This window comes from Anolis sagrei, chromosome 1, assembly GCF_037176765.1.
Source record: "Anolis sagrei isolate rAnoSag1 chromosome 1, rAnoSag1.mat, whole genome shotgun sequence".
NCBI lineage: Eukaryota > Metazoa > Chordata > Lepidosauria > Squamata > Dactyloidae > Anolis > Anolis sagrei.
Genome location: NC_090021.1, coordinates 252,885,607 through 252,905,929, shown reverse-complemented (window position 1 = coordinate 252,905,929; position 20,323 = coordinate 252,885,607). Strand labels below are relative to the sequence as shown.

At 38.4% G+C, this 20,323-nt stretch overlaps 2 protein-coding genes and 1 long non-coding RNA gene across 5 annotated transcripts in view; 2 read left to right on the top strand and 1 right to left on the bottom strand.

Moving 5' to 3' along the window:
- Nucleotides 1-1,656, bottom strand: part of CTR9 (CTR9 homolog, Paf1/RNA polymerase II complex component) — a 35,746-nt gene extending 34,090 nt beyond the window's left edge. The window contains exon 1 of the mRNA XM_067462652.1: nucleotides 1,509-1,656. Coding sequence (XP_067318753.1) covers nucleotides 1,509-1,553 — 45 coding nt within the window. The 5' untranslated portion in view covers nucleotides 1,554-1,656. The remainder of the gene's footprint in view (nucleotides 1-1,508) is intronic.
- A 39-nt stretch (nucleotides 1,657-1,695) lies between these two features.
- On the top strand, nucleotides 1,696-3,921 carry LOC137095807 (uncharacterized). The gene is made up of 2 exons (XR_010908929.1): nucleotides 1,696-1,778; nucleotides 2,249-3,921. It is a non-coding gene; the product is annotated as an uncharacterized lncRNA (long non-coding RNA).
- A 14,571-nt stretch (nucleotides 3,922-18,492) lies between these two features.
- IRAG1 (inositol 1,4,5-triphosphate receptor associated 1) overlaps nucleotides 18,493-20,323 on the top strand; it is a 96,792-nt gene continuing 94,961 nt past the window's right edge. For 2 of the 3 annotated variants that reach the window (XM_067462651.1, XM_067462649.1), the window contains exon 1: nucleotides 18,493-18,722. The gene's annotated coding sequence lies outside the window, so the exon portion shown is untranslated. The remainder of the gene's footprint in view (nucleotides 18,723-20,323) is intronic. The other variant, XM_067462650.1, reaches the window with a different exon arrangement.

The window sequence follows — 20,323 nt, the reverse complement described above, 5'->3', positions numbered from 1 at the left end:
TGTGATTCACGCTTTATGGTTGATAAGGGACTCCCTCCCCCTGTTTTACAGGCTGAACATCCCTTACCCAAAAATCCAAAATACAACATTGTCCATATGGGTGGCTGAGAAAGTGACACCTCTGCTTTCTAGTGGCTGAATATGCACAAACTTTGTTTCATGCATAAAGCTATCAAGCCCATTGTATAAAATTGCCTTCAGGCTGTGTAAAAGGTGTATATGAAACCCAAATGAATTTTAAGCCGACACTTGGGTCATATTTTCAAGATATATATTGTGTGTGTGTGCATGCAAATTCAAGTATTCCAAAATCTAGATGGAAAATCAGAAACCCACACCACTTCTGGACCCAAACATTTCAGAAAAGGGATACGAATCTGCACTGGTAATGAACATTTTAAAACCCAAGTCCAGACATTAAATTCCTTTACACTTCAGATACACCTTATACACATAGCCTGGAAATAATTGTATATGTGGCATTGTTAATAGTTGTGTGCATAAAAACAAGATGGATGCACACTAACCACAGGAAAGCAAAAGTGTCACTATCTCAGTCACCCATGTGGATTTTGGAATTCAGAATTGCAGAAAGTGAATACTCAATATATAATCAAGAATTTTCATAATAGAAGAAAGGTGTTGAATCTGTCACCAGACTTATCTTGCTAGAAGAGGTATGTCAGTTGTTGCTATTTTTAATAAAACAGGATACTGATTATATAAATCTTTGCTTGATGATAACATGTGAGTGAAGAAATGGTGCTTCTGTAGCTATAAAATCAGTTTGTTTTTGGATGCACACTAACCACAAGAAAGCAAAAGTGTCACTATCTCAGCCACCCATGTGGATTTTGAAATTCAGAATTGCAGAAAGTGAATACTCAATATATAATCAAGAATGGCTACTTGGTCTGAGTACTTAGTAGCCTGGGGATGCTTCTACATCAAGCATGGTCAAACTTCAGCCCACCAGGTGTTTTGAACTTCAATTCCCACCATTCCTAACAGCCTGTTATGAATTGTGGGAGTTGAAGTCCAAAACACCTGACGGGATGAAGTTTGACCATACCTGATCTACACTGTGGAAAGAATGCAGTTTGACACCACTTTAACTGCTATGTCTGGATGCAATGAAATCATGAAAATTGTCATTTATTGGGACACCAGCCCTATTTGGCAGGGAAGGCTAAAGATGTCATGAAACTGCAACTCCCAGGATTCCACAGCATGGAGCCAGGGCGGCTGAAGTGTTGTCAAGCTGCATTCACTGGACAGTGCAGATCAGGCCTGAGCAAACTCCAGCCCTCCAGGTGCTTAGGACTCCAACTCCCACAATCCCTAACAGCCTACTGTTGGGAATTGTGGGGGTTGGAGTCCAAAACACCTGGAGGGCTGGAGTTTGCCCAGGCCGGGCGTAGATGCACCCCAGACGCTGCTCAACCTCTCAGCTCTCCGGCTGGGCAATACAGAGAGGGGGGAAGGGAAGGGAAGGAGGAGCAGCCCACCTCGTCCGTGTCCCGGAGGGGGATCTCGATCGAGCCCCGAGACATGATGATGATGGCGGTGGTCTCTGCCCCTCAGCGCCGGCCGCGTCCCTTCCTCGAAGCCACTTGCCTCCGCCGCGCAGGCGCACTCGGGCCCCGACCCCGGAAGTGCTCTCGAGGGGAGGGGCGGTGACTGGGAAAGGGCCGCCCCTCCCTTCCTTCCTTCCTTCTTTCCTTTCGGCCCGCCTTCAACATGAGAGGCCTGGCTTCTGAAAGAGAGGAGCCTCAGAGGTATCAGCCTGGAATGGTTCCAGGCCGTCGTTCAGCTCCTTCAAGCGGCTTCGAAGAGATTCTGCACGGTTTGGCGTGTGTCTACCAGGCTGGGCAAACTTGGGCCCTGCAGGTGTTTTGGGCTCCAACTTCCACCATTCCTAGCAGCCTCAGGCCCCTTCCTTTTCCCCCTCAGCCGCTTAAGCGGCTGAGGGGGAAAAGGAAGGGGCCTGAGCCTGCTAGGAATGGTGGGAGTTGGAGCCCAAAAGCGGCTGAGGGGCTTAAGCGGCTGAGGGGGAAAAGGAAGGGGCCTGAGCCTGCTAGGAATGGTGGGAGTTGGAGTCCAAAACACCTGCAGGGCCCAAGTTTGCCCAGGCCTGGTATACTATCTAAACAATGCTTCCCGATGTATGGCAACCCCATGAATCACAGGGAACACATCTACACTGACCATTTAATGCAGTTTCAAACCAGTCTTTTTCTTTGCACAGATCATTCCCATAGGAAATCCTGGGACCACTTCGAGGCCCAGAGGGTGCTGACACAAGAAAGTGAGCATGGGAAACTCTGCTCAGGATGAGCTTTGCTGCTCAAAAAAAAGAAAGTCACCAATATTCTTGAAGATGTGGCTCTTGAATCTGGTACTATAGTGTTATGGAAGATTATTTATTTATTTGCTATATTTCTATACTGCCCCTCTCAGCCCGCAGGCGACTCAGGGCGGTTAACAATTTAATGCCAAAAACAGCATAAAACATTTAAAAACATTAACCAATAATATAATATCTTAGCAAAATCAATTAAAAACATATTAGAATACATCAGTAAGGCCAGTTAATGCTACACAATCTTTTCCTCACAAAGTGCTTATTGTATGTTAAGTGTATGTTATTGTATGTTAAATTTACCTATCTGAACGTATTTTCCCCTATGAACCATCAAGAGTGCTAAGATCATCTGGAGAGGCCCTGCTCTCGGTCCCACCATCTTCGCAGGCGTGTCTGGTGAGGATGAGAGACAGGGCCTCTTCTGTGGTGGCCCTTCAGCTATGGAATTCCCTCCCAAATGAAATTAGACCTGCTCCTCCCTCCTGACCTATAGGAAGCTAGTGAAAACCTGACTGTGCAACAAAGCTTTTGTGGAATGATGTCTGAGACCGGCAATCAACTAATGATACTGATCACAGTATATGGATTGGACATACGGACTGAGTTGGACACGATTTTATCCTGGCGAACAGCTTTTATGTAATGTTATGTAATTTATGTAATGTAATTGATAACTTAATGTTGTGTATTATGTTTTAGATTTTCAGTGTTAGCATTGAATCTTTGCTGTTAGCTGGTCTGAGTCCCTCTGCAGAGGTAGAGAAGATCGGGATATAAAAGTTTTAAATAAATAAATAAATAAATAAGTGCTAAGCCCTGTAAAGTTAAACTTAAGGACTTAAGCAACACATGTTTTAAATTGTGCAAGGTTGAAGGTTTTAAATTCTGTTTCTTTGTGACTCTGACAAATCACACAATCACTGGCTTTGAAAATTTTATATTGATACTTTTTTCAGGGAGATGTCTCAGAGAGATTGTTTTAATTATATGATTTCTTGTGAACCTGATCTGTTATTAAAAAAGAATGTATCACAATATCCGGTCTTTTCCTGACACTTTTGTTTTTAGAGATGCCAGTTCTACAATTGATGAATTTGTAACTAGTGATATGTCACTCTTGTTGCTACTAAGAGGTTGCAACGTACTTTATCTAAGTTGTTGTAAGGATCAATGTTGTTTGTGCTATAACTTTAAGTTGCTGTAAGGTTCGAGGCTGTTTGTGCTACAGCTGTTTCAGTTAATTGGAGAGTTAATTGAGAGTGTTATTTTCATGTGTATAAAGATAGCTACTGTGTGTTTAGTTCTTTGCCATTGTGCGTTTATGCTATTGTGCATCTATGCCTCTGTGCCGTTCTGCTTTGTGTAAGCCAGGGACTATGCTGCAGATGTCCTGCGAAGACACAGCCATGAGAAGAGGACAAGGATTCCTGCTTATCTCAGCTGAGTAGTGATATCTCTCAGAAGATATTGTTTCATGTTACTTTTGTGGAAACAATAATCCTGCTACTTTGTTTTTGTATGCTGCCAATACTACAATATTTTCTTTTCTACTTTAAGCCGAAGTCTCGTGTGTTTTTCTTTTATGAGTAATTTCATCACACACACAGTTAACTGGGCTAGAGTCAATCTGCATGCTACTCATGCTAACGCATGACAACTCTCTACTGATTTGTCAGATGACATAGTCAGCATTACATTTGAAGTTTACACCACAAAATAAAAAAGATACATTTGATACTATCTTGATTCTTCAAGAAATTAAATTAAATTTGATGCTGTCTTGATTCTTCAGGAAATTAAATTTATGTTCTGAGTAAACTGTGTGCATGTGTTGTTTGCCAGTAGAAGTTTTGTAAAATCTAGATCAGTGTTACTCACTGCATCTTACTACTGCTCCCCTCCCATCTGTCGTCTTCTTGGAGGAGAAGCACCTGCCTCTCCTTTTATAAAGTGTATTTGGAGAATGTGAGTGGACATAATCGTTAGAATAGCAAACTTCTTCCTCTACAATATGCTGGACTCTTAATACTCAAAATGTTTTTGACAAAGAAACATTTCATGCTGTTATGAAAAAAGTGGGTTGCCATCTGCTATCAAGACTCCTAAATCAACATTCACTTTATTCTGCTTTGTATTTCTACAGGTTTTTACTGAAACTGGCACTACGCTATAAAATCAATGCAGTTTGACACCACTTTAACTTCCATGGCTCAGTATGGAATCCTGTGAGTTGTAGTTTGGTGAGGTGCTGCCACTCTGGCAAAGAAAGCTCATGACATTGTAAAATGACAACTCCCATTGATGTATAGCATTGAGTCAAAGTGGTGTCAAATTGCATTAATTCTACAGTGTAGATGCATCCTGAGGGAGTCAATGGAAATGTTGTTGTGTTACTGCTATATCATGCTAGCTCTCTATCTAATGTCATGACCTAATTTGCAACACCAGAAGAAATAAATTCTTCTGAGAGTAAAACTGTAATATTAATAATCTACTAATTGGACATTTTCATCTCTGAGATGAACTTTTCATTGCAAAGTTAACACAGGACTAGTGGTTCTAGGACACTCACTTAGGACACAGTTCCCAGATTTCAGTCATCTGCAGTTTGATCTGATTTAAGAATTTTTTAAAAATGGGACCAAAAAAGAAGCTAACATTGGTACTCTGGTTTTGTCCCAGTGTTTGCTAGGGTCACAGTAACATACAGGAATAAAACATGCCCTATACATTTCTGGGGGCAAAACATGAAGTAGTGCTTTAAAAGGGGCCCTTCCTGACAGACCCTGTATCCCAGGATCTGATCCCAGGTTTTCTGTTTATCCTAGATTATCTGGCAGTGCGGACTCATATAATCCCGTATAAAACAGAAAACCTGGGGTCAGATCCTGGGATATAGGGCCTGTTTGGAAGGGCCCTAGGTTGTGACTAAGTTGGCATGCACAATAATCTTACATCAGAGGGCAATTACCTTGCCAGTATGGTTTCTGGGGGAGAAAAATACCCCATGTGCTCTGGGTGTAGGCTACTGTGAAACAAATTATTCAGAAAATTTTAGATCAGGCATGGGCCTGAGGTAAGCAGCCCTCTGGGCGCTTACCTCAGGCCCTCCTTGCTTTCCCTGTCTTCTTGGCATAAGGACATGGTGGCCCATCACATCCTTATGCAGAAAGGACTGGGGAGGAAGGCATGCAGCAGTAGCTGAGAGCTCTCTGGAGCACTCTCAGCCACCGCATTTCTCACCCTCCTCCTGGCATAAGGACGGTGCGAGCGGCCCTGTCCTCATGCCGAGAGGATGGCCCGAGGAAGGCACACAGCAGCTGAGAGCCCCCCAGAGTGCTCTCGGCCATTTCCTATCTTGCCCTCCTCCCGGCATAATGCTGAGAGGACAGTCCAAAGATCAGGGGAGGAGGATTGGGGCAATCGCTGCATGCCTCATTTTCCTCCCGGTACAAGAATGGGATGAGGACAACTTGAGGATGGCCTGGGTCCTGCCCCACCTCACCCAGTCCCACCCTCTCACAGTCCCTGTTCTTCCCGGGCCTGTTCCACCCAGCACATTCCCATCTGCCTTTTCTCCTGTCCCAGCCCTCTTGGTCGGGCCCAAAATGTGGCCCCTAGGCAAAAGGTTTGCCCATGCCTGCTCTAGATTATGAGGGGAAAGTGTAGTCTTTATAGGTGTCCTAGGAAATATGAAATCAAATCACCCAAGCAATTCTGTAAATATATAACATTTAAAGTGTTGAACCCCAGTTACCTTGAATGACCCACTGTAACAACAATCCTGTACAAACCTGGGAATGGAGGAAGCCAGTGAGGGGCCCCAGTTTCCCACTGTTTCTTCCCTATCTGCTCTGTTCATCTTCAGGAACTCAAAGTGGAACTGTTAAGAGCCTGGCTTGAACAATGAAGACTTTCAAGGCTATAATGTAGGATGTTGTTAAGCTCTTGCCTCTGTCAAGAACTTGTGCCTTCAAGCTGTTTTCAAATCATGGTAAATATAATCTGACTCTATCATGAGGTTTTCTTGGCAGGATTTGTTCAGAGGAGGGTGTCTTCCTCTAAGCGTAGAGGGAAGTGACTTGCCCAAGTCCACTCAGTGGGTTTCTATGACTGAGTAGGAATTTGAACCCTGAACTGTCAGGCCCCATCTACACTGCTGTACAATGCAGTAGACCCACATAACACAGATTGAAGTGTATTGCACTGGATTATATGAGTCTACACTGCCATATAATCCAGTTCTATCTCCACTATAATGGCAATTTAGATGGGGCCCCAGAGTTAGTCCAGCATTCAAATTGTCTGTTAATGGTATTAGGTATACTTGTCATTTGAAACTACATAATTAATTGTGCTGGGTTCGGTTTTATTTCACTAGTTTTTGTCTCTCGTTATAAGCAGATAGAATTAAATTCCCATTTAGTTTTACAATTTCAGTCTATATTTTAGTGTTTCTATCACTGAATTAATCTGACTTGTAGATTGTATTGCAGCCTTCATTTTATATAACTTCCTCTTCTATATTTTCTATTGGTATTGTGTTCCCTGTTACTTATATGCTTAAATAATAATAATAATAATAATAATAATAATAATAATAATAGATCTGTTTCCCCATTTTTTAGAAGTCCAGGCCATCATTTCTTAGTTTGTTTCTCCTCCATATCATTGAACCCAGTCGCAATAAAAAAAAAAGTCCACATCTTATCTGGTTCTAGTAGATGTTTACTAGTGCAATTCTTCTCTGTGTCTTCATCCTCCATTCTGTCCAAAAAAACCTACTCTAGGAGGGTTTCCCAGCTCTCCAGAGCAGATTACTAGTGTTTTCCAGGAACTGCAAGACTGGAGGACAGTCTTTCGAGGGATGTATTTCTGTCAAAATAGTACCAGTAGATTTGGTTCTGTTATTGCATTCAAAACTACTTTCTGCAAGTAAGTCATCCCAAGATACAGGCTATTGTAACTTGTGTTTAGGATGAGGGTTATAAGGATTCTTCATCTTGAAAGGACAGTTTTATTACATAAAAAATGAAAGAACCACATGCGATCCTGTATATATGAAATATAAAGCATGAATACATATTTATTTTGACTTCAGTGAAGCTTACTCCTGTGTTAGTGTTGGACTGCAGCCTTGTTCATTTTTTACTAATGCATTTTCATGATCTTTCTCATTTTTTTTATAATAGAAGAAAGGTGTTGAATCTGTCTCCAGACTTATCTTGCTAGAAGAGGTTTGTCAGTTGTTGCTATTTTTAATAAAACAGGATACTGATTATATAAATCTTTGCTTGATGATAACATGTGAGTGAAGAAATGATGCTTCTGTAGCTATAAAATCAGTTTGTTTCCCTCTTGAGAAAGACGATGAGAGAAAATATGAGATAGATCAATAGATATATAAACCTATATAATGTAATTCTGTGTTATCTTCATGTCCTTCATCTTGTTTCAAGTGGAAGAGTGGTAAAGGCAGATTCCTTGTAATCATGTTTTGTCATCATTTTGGTATCGATCATGTTTGACTCCAAATCCAATCAGAATGATCTTCAACTTGTTTTGTGTGATGAATAAAATATTCAAGACTAAGAAAGTTCTGCCTGGCTTGGATAGTTTGAAAATTTCATTCGGATGCAGAGAAAGATCTCATGATGGTTTTTGATTTGGATCTTTCTGTTTTAAATGTCTCCCTTGTAAATTCTGTAAACTGCCACTGGATTAAATTTCTTTACGTCCTGAATAAGTAACATCTCTAATATATGTGGTATAATTTCTGTTGGAAAAATATAAAACTAATTACCTTTGCTGCATGGCATATTGCTTGCATTTGCTTTTTGGTAAAAATAATATGTCTGCTAACATTTTCATTTATTAATTGGCACTAATAATCAAAATGCAAATGTCCATGAAGAGAGAAATACCCCTATATAGGAAGTCTTCCTGCTTCAGTATTTATAGGAATTCTTTCAGATCTTTTTACAGGAAGTAAAATCTCACAAGGTCAGCATGTTTCAGGTCCAAGAACTTGAAAATAGATCTACATTGAAGTCAATTGGAGTTGAGATAGAAGTTGCTGAATATTTTCCATGCTATTTCATATGTTGAGACAGCCAAACACACTAAATACTAATATTCACAAACCCTTCCTCTGCCTAATAGAACTCAGACCCAATTATGAAGATGGCTAGATCTGCACTGCCATATAATGCAGTTTCAGAATGCAGATTAACTTCACTGAACTGGATTATATGGCAGTGTAGATTCACGCAATCCAATTCATTGCAGTTAATCTGCATTCTGAAACTGGATTATATGGTAGTGTAGATCAAGCCCATCTTTTGTCTTAAAGGGTTGAGATAGTAAATAAATGACTAAACATACAACATGCATGCATGTATTGTGCTAGAAAAAGTAAAGCAAAGGCATTTTTTATTTTGTACAAAATGCATAAATGTGGACTGTGTCAGAAGAGGGCACTATACTGTTACAAAGTCAAGAGTGGCAGCGAGATAAGGAACCTCATGTGCCTTAACAGTCTGACTGTTTCCTAATGTATGAACTTTATGTTTTACATTTTTGTAGTGATTCTGGGTTTTTTTAAAACCAAAACTACAATTATTGCACAGTTTAGATCCTCCTACACTCTGTAGATGCATTTGAGCCTTTGAAAGTATCGGTTTTGTGTTCCTCTCCTGTCAAACATGCATATCTTGATCTGTATGGGAGCTGAAACAGTTATTAGTGACTTTTTACACTCATTGATCAACGTATGCACGTTTATTAAGATTAGAGACAAAGCCCTGAAGCAATTAGAAACATTTTTGGAAGGTCCATATCTTTAAGTGTCATCAGCTTGCTAAGTTTTATTTTGAGCCTGGCTATTGAATTGACTTGATTGAGATTAGAGAATGTGTGTGTTACACAGCATGTTACACAGCTATGTCACATGTTATCCATGTGAATTCAGATGCAATCTATATTTTCTAAATTGAAATGTTTGGCCAAGATAACTACCATAAAGTAGTTGTGAACAATGAGATGGAGAAGCCTGTTTTATAAATCAACCTAAAATGAAATATAAGGTAGGTACAATTATATTTATAGTACTTTCTCCTTCATTTTTTATTATCGGTATTTGAACTGTTTTTCTTCTCTTGTCAAAGATCTAGTAGTAACCAAATGTGTTTCATTTAGTCCATAAATTTCAGTCAAGGGAAGGAAGACATAACAGACTCAATGCTTACCGGTGGGCATCAAGGATAACATTGTTTGAGACACTAAATTGCAGTCATATTACTCTGGCAAAAATGTGTAGAACTGAACAAGACTTGACAGAATTTCTGAACATAGTGAAGTTTGGTGATTCCCTGGAGGGGCTGTGGGCCCTATCATAAAATCAGTCTGAACCCCCCAAAAAATGTTTTTATATAAAGTATTTCCAGAGGAGAAGAGACCAGAAGTTAGCTAAATGCTATAGGAGAGGAAAAGAGTCTTTTCACACTAAATAGGTATAGAACTATGATTCAACTTTGTTGCAATTGCAAAAACCTATATAATCTTTGGATTTTCATTTTATAAAGTGACACTTAAAATTCTCAGCCAGAGGGCTCTAGTAGTTCACCAAACAAATAAGTTAGTTTTCCCATATCTCGAACCCAAAATACTCCAAAACCCAGAACATTTTGCCAACTTCTGTTTGAGAAAGGGGGCACAAATCATATGCCCAGCACCCACTAATTTTTCCCTCAAGGTGCTGTGATGGTAGAAATCAAAGAGTAATTCTATATATGCTATTATTGGGACCTGCTGTGATGATCCTCTTGCTCTGCAAGCTCCAGCCATAATTATTTTGCTTTCAACTGAAGGGTTTTTTTTTGTTTTTTGTTTTATGGAGACTTTTCTTCTTTTTTGCAATATAGGAAAAAACAAGATAAAACCCTTTTAAAAATGGAAATCACACCCATAACAATAAACAAATCATGCAGTCAGCAGGAACATAATAGCTTAGGTGCTGTAGAAAGACCTAATTCTTCAAACCCCTTGTAGCTGGGTCTCTGAAGAAGCCACAGTCACTCTCAAAGTGGAAGATGCTGCTCTTGCCACATAAGCCTGTTCCTTAGGACAGGCTCTTCATTATAACAAGATGGTAGTCAGAAATAATGAAATTTCCCAGAGGAAGTTGGTGCGCTGCTCAAATTTCTTCCAGTAACAAAAGGTTATCCAAATGGGGTGGTGGTGGATACGCACAATTTTAACTGCTTTGCTACCCTGCATTGTCTGTGTGGATGAAGAGCACAAGTAGCGATTTCAGACTCTCAGAAGATGGAGGGACTGAGAGAACTGCAGTCTCCATGAATAACAACAACAAAACCAGAAATTAAATGGTTAGTCAAAAAGAGGAAAAACACTCTAATCATTTTTTTCTTTTGAGTAAGATTGAAACTGGTTGGTAAATAAAACTCTGGAGTGTGTAGAACCACTATATAAATATACATAACACAGTAAAGAAAAATGTGAGACCTTGTTGTATTTTAGATGATGCAGTTGGAGCAGAATATGCTGTTTTTAATTATTGGCATGAAGGAACAAGTGAGAACATATTGTACAGTACTTCTGCTTCATTCAGCACAATGGAAGCTGCTGACTTTCAGCTAAACATCTTACATGACTTATACAGCAATAAAGCATTTCCAGTGTGGCTCTTTAAAAAAAGCAAGACAGCATCCTATTAAAAATCAAATGTTATGGAATGGGAAGGAACTATACAGATAGGACTGTGCCAAATATTTGGTCAGTAAATATTTTCAGCATGAGAAAGGGTCCTTCGGGGCGACCAGAATGTTTTCCTAAAGACCCTTGACTAAAAATATCCATATATACCAATATATAAAGATATATATCTATATATATATTGCTGCATGTGTGCTTTGGCACCATTTCCTTGTTGTTCAAACTGGTAATTTCTAAGGAAAAACAATCTCATCACATAGATACATTTGATATGAAGTGACATCATCATTAATGGGAAGGAGTTCGTTTTTTAAAAACCACAGACAAAATGTGCAGCTCTTTCATTTGGGAATGCTGCTACCTAAATGCTAGCTAACAAGCCAACCGAAGCATTACCTTAGTGTTTGTAAAACAGGTAGTAATGTATGCATGAAAGCATCAAAACAACATTATTTGGCAAGTGATAGAAAAGCTAGTGAAAAACTGATGAGTTCATTTTGGGTCAGCTTGACACAATGATATGCCACATTGTTATGGAGCTTCTTTTATACTTTCTCAATACTTGAATGCCTTCCAAAACTGTAATTGAAATACAGTGTGACTTTACTATCTGCTTTCTATTGACTTTTTCAATACTTATCTATCTTGAATGGGTGGACTATAATGTGACATTGATAGAAATAAATGGATGAAGTCTTAACTATCAGTTTGAATGGAAACCAGAGGGTTCGGGGAGGTGAGTGTGGGAAGAGAACTATGCTTTGAATTTCACCATTGTGCATTTAATTTTCTTCTGTTTCTTGGAGCCTTAGATAAAGGGCATCTATTTATAACTCCTTGTCTTCCTTTTAATTATTGTTTAAAGATTGCAAAGCACATCTTTGGAATACTTTGGGTTTTTAAAATAATAATTTAACCTTTCAGTAACTGACAAAAATAGGAATGGGAAAGGACACTAACAATAGCACAAAGATAAATCCTGCCATCCGGGAACATCTAATCTCATGTATGCATTTCACTTTCTCGAGAAGGATTGTGTCATTATCTGTGTTATGGTTAGTGTTTGTTTAGAAATCTGCAACTTCTTTTTGTCTAGCACACAGAACAAAATTTAAAATTGGAGAGAGATTCCTTGTTCTAAATATAGCCAGGAGATAGATTTACAAAACGTATGATTGTGAGAGTGCAGCATCTGGCCTTATACCTTTGAGGGTATAGGGATATGCAAGATAGCTGTGTGCATATGTTTAATTTAATTATTCCACACCCTAAAAACCTAATTTAAATCTCAAAGGATTGCTTGGTATAAACAAGTCATTCACATCTAGTAGAAAGCACAACGTATTCTGTCAGATACCAGTAGTTAAGATAAAGTATATATTAAATAACCAGCAATATAAATGGTTCTTTAAATAGTTTTTGGATATTTAGGAATTGTTTGTAGAAATGCAAGCAACTGTAACTGAGCAATAGCTGATCTTATCTGACTTGGCCATTCTACTTATTTATTCAGCTTGCATCATCTTCAGAGTATTCAAGCGTTATTGTGTGGTCAGGATAAATAGTTTTTAAACTTTAGTGCAATTTTACAGCTGCGGAAGGCACCCTGGCTAACATGCACTTTTCCAAGGGAAGCACTATTTAAAGTGAAGAGTTTCAAGGCACAGTAATGCAAAAAGCATAATTCATGTTAATTATAAGGCCACTATTGAGACCTTATGCAAAGGTTGTGTTTGACACATTTTATTATTCTATCATAAACAGCCTTGAGGCATTAGATATTCCAAAAAAAATATTCAGAAAAAAATTTGAATATGACAGGAGAATGAGAAAGGGCTGAAAGATTTGTCCTTAAATCAGTCTGCTATGAAGATGAAATAAAAGATAATTGTAAGTATCATGGAAAGCCTTCATGCTTGTATTTGAAGATTATCTAATAGAGTTTTATTGACCTAAATGGCAAAGGGAAGCTTTCACCATGCAAGCCAAAGCTTTCACCAATGGTCAATCAGCAACAGTACACCAAATAGAAATGAAGAAAAAAAGCATCTAGAAGGCAGCCAAGATAGCTAATTGGATGGATATACTGTAGCATGTATTGTACTGACCAATACGGGTTCAATGCTCAATTTGTTCACTTTACCAGCAATGATAATCTCTTTCTTACACTTCATGCTATCTTTGTCTTTGTCTATTCTCTCACTTGTTTTCTTCATCTATTCTTACATGTAACTATCCAGTTATGGAGTTTAATTGTTTGCCACGTGGTACTCTTCACTCCTATACTCTCCCTAAGCATTCTTTAAGTGCTGCCCCTGTTGTACTTTATCTTCTTCTTTTCTTTCTTTTTTGTCACATCAACTACAAACCTGGTATTAATTGATCATCCCCCATCAAAGTACTAGCCAGGGCTAGCCTTGCTTAGCATCCAAGTTCATATGAAATCTGGCGCCTTTTGGGTATTTAAACTGGTGCTGGAGGTAAAGGAAATCAAACACATGTTTCAGAGGCCTGGGTGGCAATGGCAATTTTCTCAAAGGTTTTTCTGTTTCTAGCATTTCTCTTAAAGTTCAAATGTATTGTTTTATCAACTGCCTAATTTTATTGTTCTATTCTTTTGGTATGAAAAGATTAAAAATATTCTGTAAAATGTATTGGAAATGAAAAACAGTAAACTCAATTAGGTATAATATTGAAATAATGAGAATGTTTTGGTATTTTGCATGTGAGATCAATATAAACATTTTATATAAGTAAATACAAAATCTACTGTTATTTACAGAAATGTCTGTGCATGTAGTTTAGAGACATCATCATCTGTTGACTTATGGGAGCCTCATCAATTTCATAGGGCTTTCTTAGGCAAGGAATACATAGAGGTGGTTTTGCCAGTTCCCTCCTCTGAAATCTAGTCTATAGCATCAGGCATTCATTGGCAGTCTCCCATCCAAATATTAACCTTGGGTGGGCCCTACTTATTTTATACAAGAACAAATGTGATATGGTGTTTTTAGAGTATTTAGAGTATTTATGGTTTTGTGTATATGAAATAATAATGTTGTGTATGTATTCCCTGAAACAATAAATATAAACTTGACAACTGTACTCCCAATATTTCTATCTTGTTTTTGGTTTGTTTTTTTGTTGTTGTTTTTTTACCACAAGCTCATATTGCACTAGCTCTTCTGTACTCTGTTTGATATCATAACCAAATATTCCCACAGATGACAAATATTAGGATTGGGACACATGTGGCAGTCAAAAGCAAAAAACAGAAATCAAGACTAAAGAGAGAACAAAGGTCAGGACCAAATACCGGCAAAAGTATCCAGGAAATAAATAAATAAATAAACACACCAAAGTTCAAGAAGACTTTAACCCTATTCATGTATTTTGAGTCTATAGACTATAATCCTGTAAGTCTATTCAGCCACTTCGAGTCTCCTTGAGGAGAGAAAAGGCGGGGTATAAATAAACATTATTATTATTATTATTATTATTATTATTATTATTGAAAACTTGTGGAGCTAAAACGGGGAATGGGGATGTGCATGTTCTTGAGTTAAATATTTGTGCTTTGAACAGGAAACTCTGAAGAAGGCTCTGTAATTACATTTTGCTGGACATAGAACAAACAGGAACCCAATTTTATCAAAGTTGCTGCTCACAGGAACTTTGTAACCACACTCAGCCAAATGAGGATACAGAGCCATCTTCAGACTTCAGTGTGCAAAACTCAAATTTAGCTCTGAGAACTTGAGCACACTATGCGGGGAGGGCTTATGTCCACTTGCACATTACTATCCCCCATTTTAAATACTTAAACAGAGTTTGTGGTGATTTCAAGAAGAACCTCCCTTATAGTCCCTTCTTCCTAGGAGATTCCAATGGCTAGTTTCCATGGATAGTTAATCTAATGGCCTATTTGTCTTCACTGGCTATTCAGATGTTGCAGTTTACAACAAATCGCTCAACAAGGTGGGTCATTATTGCCACTGGTGGCCATCATACCAGGCAGACACTGCTACACAGGGAGATCTCAACTCCATGAGCTTTGGGCTCAAAGGCCTCTCATAGACAGAGGAGGGAAGGAAATGCATTTCTAATAGATTAGGACTGCTATCCCTGCATCAGTTCTAATTTTTTGCAAGCAATTTTGTGACATTTTTAGCGTAGTTCAGCAGATGCAAGAGGCTGTCTATTGTATCTATAATTGCAGTTTAAACCGTAATTCTTCCATATCTTTTACCCATTTCGAAATGAAATAGAATTCTAGTATATTAATAAAGCAGCCCAGCTCAACTGAAATCAGACTGCAAAATTACTAATTAGTCAAGGCTGAATTGATCTTTAATACCTTCCTAATATAAAAACATCCAGTACTCTTCATTCATGAAGTTTACATGTTTTTTTTTCAAAAAATAGTATTCTTTCTTTTACCAGACCCAATAAACTGTGGAACAACTTTTTTTATATACTTTAACCATTTTGGTTTATACTGGCACGGCTTTTCCCAGGAGATATTCTTGCTAATGAGCAGGGAAGAGTGGTCCCCAGGCCTTTGTGAATTTGACTAAGAATAACATCTGTCACTAGTAAGAAGCTGTGTGTAAAATTAGAATTTCTCAGGGCAGACTGAGAACACAAATTGTTTATGTTTTGTGCTTTTAAAATAGGATTACATTGCAGAGTTCATTTTATTGTTAGGGTGCAGTTACTATGCATGTGTGGAAACGTTTCTACTGAGCAGCTTAAATGCAATGATTTATTGTACTGAAGACAAAGATGGAATATATTCGTCTTTAAGATGCAACGAGACACCCTATTGTATTTACAGTCATAATTTAAACTGATTTAAGGCTTAATGAATTGTGCAAAAAGCTATAAAAACCCAATCTTGCTGGTCTTTATTGCCTAAATCTAACCGTGAGACCAACTAAAATAGGTATGAATTTACAAACACATTGGCATATCAATTTCTCATTGATTTGGTGAGTCAATTCAACCAACCATGTTATTTTAGGTTGTGTTTTGATAGTACATATTTAACAATGAGAAAGTGAGAAAAGCACCCTCTGGTGGTATGAAGTATCTAATGGTTGATTAATTTGTTAATATTCCACAGGTGCAAATTGTAGACAGAATGTTTTATGGGTTTATATTTAGAATTTGTTTGCATTCCACTGGATTCAAGGAAAGGACACAGGAAGTGATTCAACATGTAGTTACTTCATCTTTTTTTTTAACCGACCATATGTGCTCTGGCCGATCTTGTGGACCCTGAATTACCATGATTTCATTGCAGCAAAGCAGACTGTAGTTCTTTCAAAATGCCATTGTGTTTGCAGTTCTCATGCCAAGCCTTCTGGTGGCAATAGCATTTTCTGTACAGGAGGAAACTTTATTTCTGCACAGAAAAAAATATTTGCACATAAATAGTATGTTCTGAGCATAAAATGATGGTAGCTCCATGAAAAACATGTGCAAATCATGTACAAAACAAGTCCCAAACTGTCTAAAGAAATACATTTGTTTTAAAAATATTTTCAGTCATTCCTGTGACATAATGTAAAATAAACCATGTGTAGTTTACATTTGACCAGTCCACACACTGCCTTTCCAGAGAAAGAAAATATGCCGCTCAGATGAACAACAAAGATCAAATAGTTTACCCTTCATAATTCAGAACAACATATTTAAAATCATCTGATCAGTTGCATCGAGTCACATAATGTACTTTTAGAGAGATTTAAAATGGTCTTTCTTTGTCCATGTAGAGAAATCTTCTTTCAGTTGGTTATGGTGAGAGCACACTCCAAACTGTCTCTCTCTGTCTCTCTGCAAGCACCTACATAGTCCAAACTTGAAAAAGGTAACAGTATCCAAAAGTCCCAGGCTCATCCAGCTCACTTGGCATAGCCCACCCAATCAGCTTCATGCATTTATTTTACAGTTGTCACACACACATTAGCTTGTTTTTCTTGCAAATCTCTTGGGAAGACAGTGGACAAATGTCAGAGTGCTGGCACAAGCAAAGACCACCAGCATTAAAGTGATGGTCCTCCATCATCAACTCCGCTGGACCAGCCACGTTGTCGGAATGCCCTATCACTGTCAAAGCAGTTACTCTACTCTGAACTCAAGAATGGAAAATGGAATGTTGCAGTACAGGAAGAGAGATTTAAAGACAGGCTCAAAGCCAACCTTAAAAACTATGGCATAGACACCGAGAACTGGGAATCCCTGGCCCTTGAGCCCTCTAGCTGGAGGTCAGCTGTGACCAGCAGTACTGTAGAATTTGAAGAGACATGAATGGAGGGTGAAAGAGAGAAGCGTGCCAAGAGGAAAGCACGTCAAGCAAACCTCGACCGGGACCACCTCCTACCTGGATACCGATACCTTCACTGCAGGAGAACATGTGGGGCAAGAATAGGGTTCCACGGTCACCTACGTACCCACCACCAGGACACCACACTTGGAGGACAATCTTACTCGGACAATGAGGGATCGCCTAAGTAAATAAGCTGATTTCTTACATGCTCCAACAATTATTTCCATTTCTATTGTACATAGATGTTTGGACTCCATGAAAACAAAATGGTTGTTTGTTCCTCATCTTCTCATGCAGTGTGCAGATAACATCTACTTGTGTTTATAGTTGTATTTTAGTCTTCTGTAAAATATCTTATACATTTAGCTTCAGTAAGGAGGAACTTCCTTGGATTTATATAAAAGGGTTTTTTCCCTAATTGTTCACATGTACTTAAGTGTTGAGCTGATGCTTTTCACCAAAAGGAGATGGAGGGGGAACCAAGATAATTGTTTTACTATTGCATACAGTGATCCCTTCATATCAATTAGGGTTTGGTTCCAGGACCTCCCATAGATACCAAAATCTATGGATGCTCACATACCATTATATACAATGGTGTAGTACAATGGGGTAACTTATATCAAGTAACAAAGAACTCCCACTTTCTGGAAAGAGCCTGGGGATCTGTGAAATGGTGGGAGGCTACAGCAGGGTAAGCCTACACATCAGCAGAGTGCTTTCTCAGATATTTCCATGCCGTGGTTGGCTGAATCTGTGAATGCAAAGACCATGGATACTGAGGGCCCACTGTACATCTTTAATAAGAACCAATACAAGGCACCATTTCAGTCTGGCAATCTCATCTGCTTCCTCCTTGCTCATTTTAAATTTAGTTGTTCAGAAATGAGTGTTTAACATCCTCGTGTTCCGAACTGTAAGAAAAATGCCAGAGGATTGTTCGTAGTCTTGGTGCTAAAATAAAGGAAGTCTTTCTCTTGGATTCTCAGAGAGGAGAGGCTTTCTGAAGAGTTACTTAAAACTAAAAGTCATGTTTAATGTTAGAAGCTCAGCTTGGTCTCTTTGAGTAAGAAAGTGCTTTAGCTTAGTTAAGGGAACCAGATGTAACACATTGACCTTAAATGGTAAAAGCTCCCAGAGTGAGCAGAAGAGAGAGAGAGAGAGGGAGGTTTTCCTGAAGAGGGAAAACAAGAGGAATAGCTCAGTTTTAGGTAAGTAATCTTCTCCATAAACCAAGAATAAACAGCTTTCTTCAGCTGAGATCAAAAAAAGAACCCCATTTACTTCTTAAAGGTACAGTACTTCCTTATTATACTTTAGTGACATGAAATTTTAATTGATTGTGTTGACTTTCAGTTTGCTAAACAGTGGGAAAGGCAGTGGTCTTGACTAAGTCCATCTCATTGCATACTGTTTAGCAAGCACTATGCTGTAATAAAGAAATACAAAGGCCAGTCCATGGTAACTAGCTCTCTTTATTAATCTGGACAAATTATCATTACCTTAAAATCATTAGCAACTGTTTGCTACTTTGCTAACAATTTTATTAAATTAGCTGTTACTTTGTTTTTAAATAAGTAAGTGTACAATGCATTCAGTGTAACAAGGACATGCAATTCTATGAGTTTCTCTGCCACATGTTCATTTAGCGGAGTACACACTGGACGTGTTTGCTTTGATGGATTGCATAGCCTGCCTCTGGAACCTGTCTTTTTAGACGATGTTTCCGGAGGTGTTTCTTTGGTATGGCCCCTGTTTGAAATTCAAAGCAGTCATAACTGAACAGGGGTGATACCTTTAAAACACAAATCATGTCTTAAATGATATACATATTTAATAATTTTATATAGAGAGGTGGGGGAGAGGGAGTATGAACTTGTTGATACCGTTAGTTTATAGTTATCACTGCTGTTAAAATATACTGCCGGAATGTCTTGAAAATTCTAAGTTTGTACTTAAAATGGGTTTTTAGCTAAAATGAACTGAACATTTAAGATCACATCTATATTCACAGTCATTCAAGTGAATTTGAAGTACCTGTCAATTTTACATAGTGAAAATCTTATTAGTAGGACTGAATATTTATGAGGAATATGAAACCGATGGTTACCATTTGCTGTAAAATATCTGAAGGATATGTTTTTTAAATATGCCAAGAAGTCCTGTAGATAGCAAACTGTGTTTTGGATTTTAAAAATACCATAGTTGTTGCTGTCGTTATCATTTATTTATATGGCGCCATTAGTGTACATATAGTAAGTGACATGGCTTTCTCTCTCCTATGACTGAGTATCATTGTATGACTTCTCCATGTCTATTTTATTTCTGTTCTTTCTCATATTCTGGAAATTATTTGTGCAATATTTCGAATTCAGCATTGTCGATTTTTGCATTAATACATAATGCTAGTGAGATGAGTTTGACAGGTGAGAATCCTGAAAAAGAATAACCAATATGTCTATATTTGGATCCTAGAAACACAAGGCCCTGCTATTATTTCTGACACTACTCTGGTAAAGATCATGTCCATATAAACACAAGAGCAGGAAGTTGTATTCTTAATACTAACATTTCAAAGGCTCTTGCTGGTATCTGTGTATCTTGTGGAGCAGAGTAAGATTAGGAAACAAAAGATTCTCTCACAGCAAGGCATTTGGTTGGGTCAGTTCTGTAGTTTGGTGCTTGTTTTTTAGAGGCCTCTTGAATACCTCCCCGTTTCTATTTATCAAATGCTTGGAGGGGGTTGCTTAACACTTAAACCAGGGGTCCTCAAACTAAGGCCCGGGGGCCGGATACGGCCCTCCAAGGTCATTTACCCGGCTCTTGCTCAGGATCAACCTAAGTATGAAACAGCTTGAAAGTACACAACAACAACAATCCTGTTTCATCAGCCA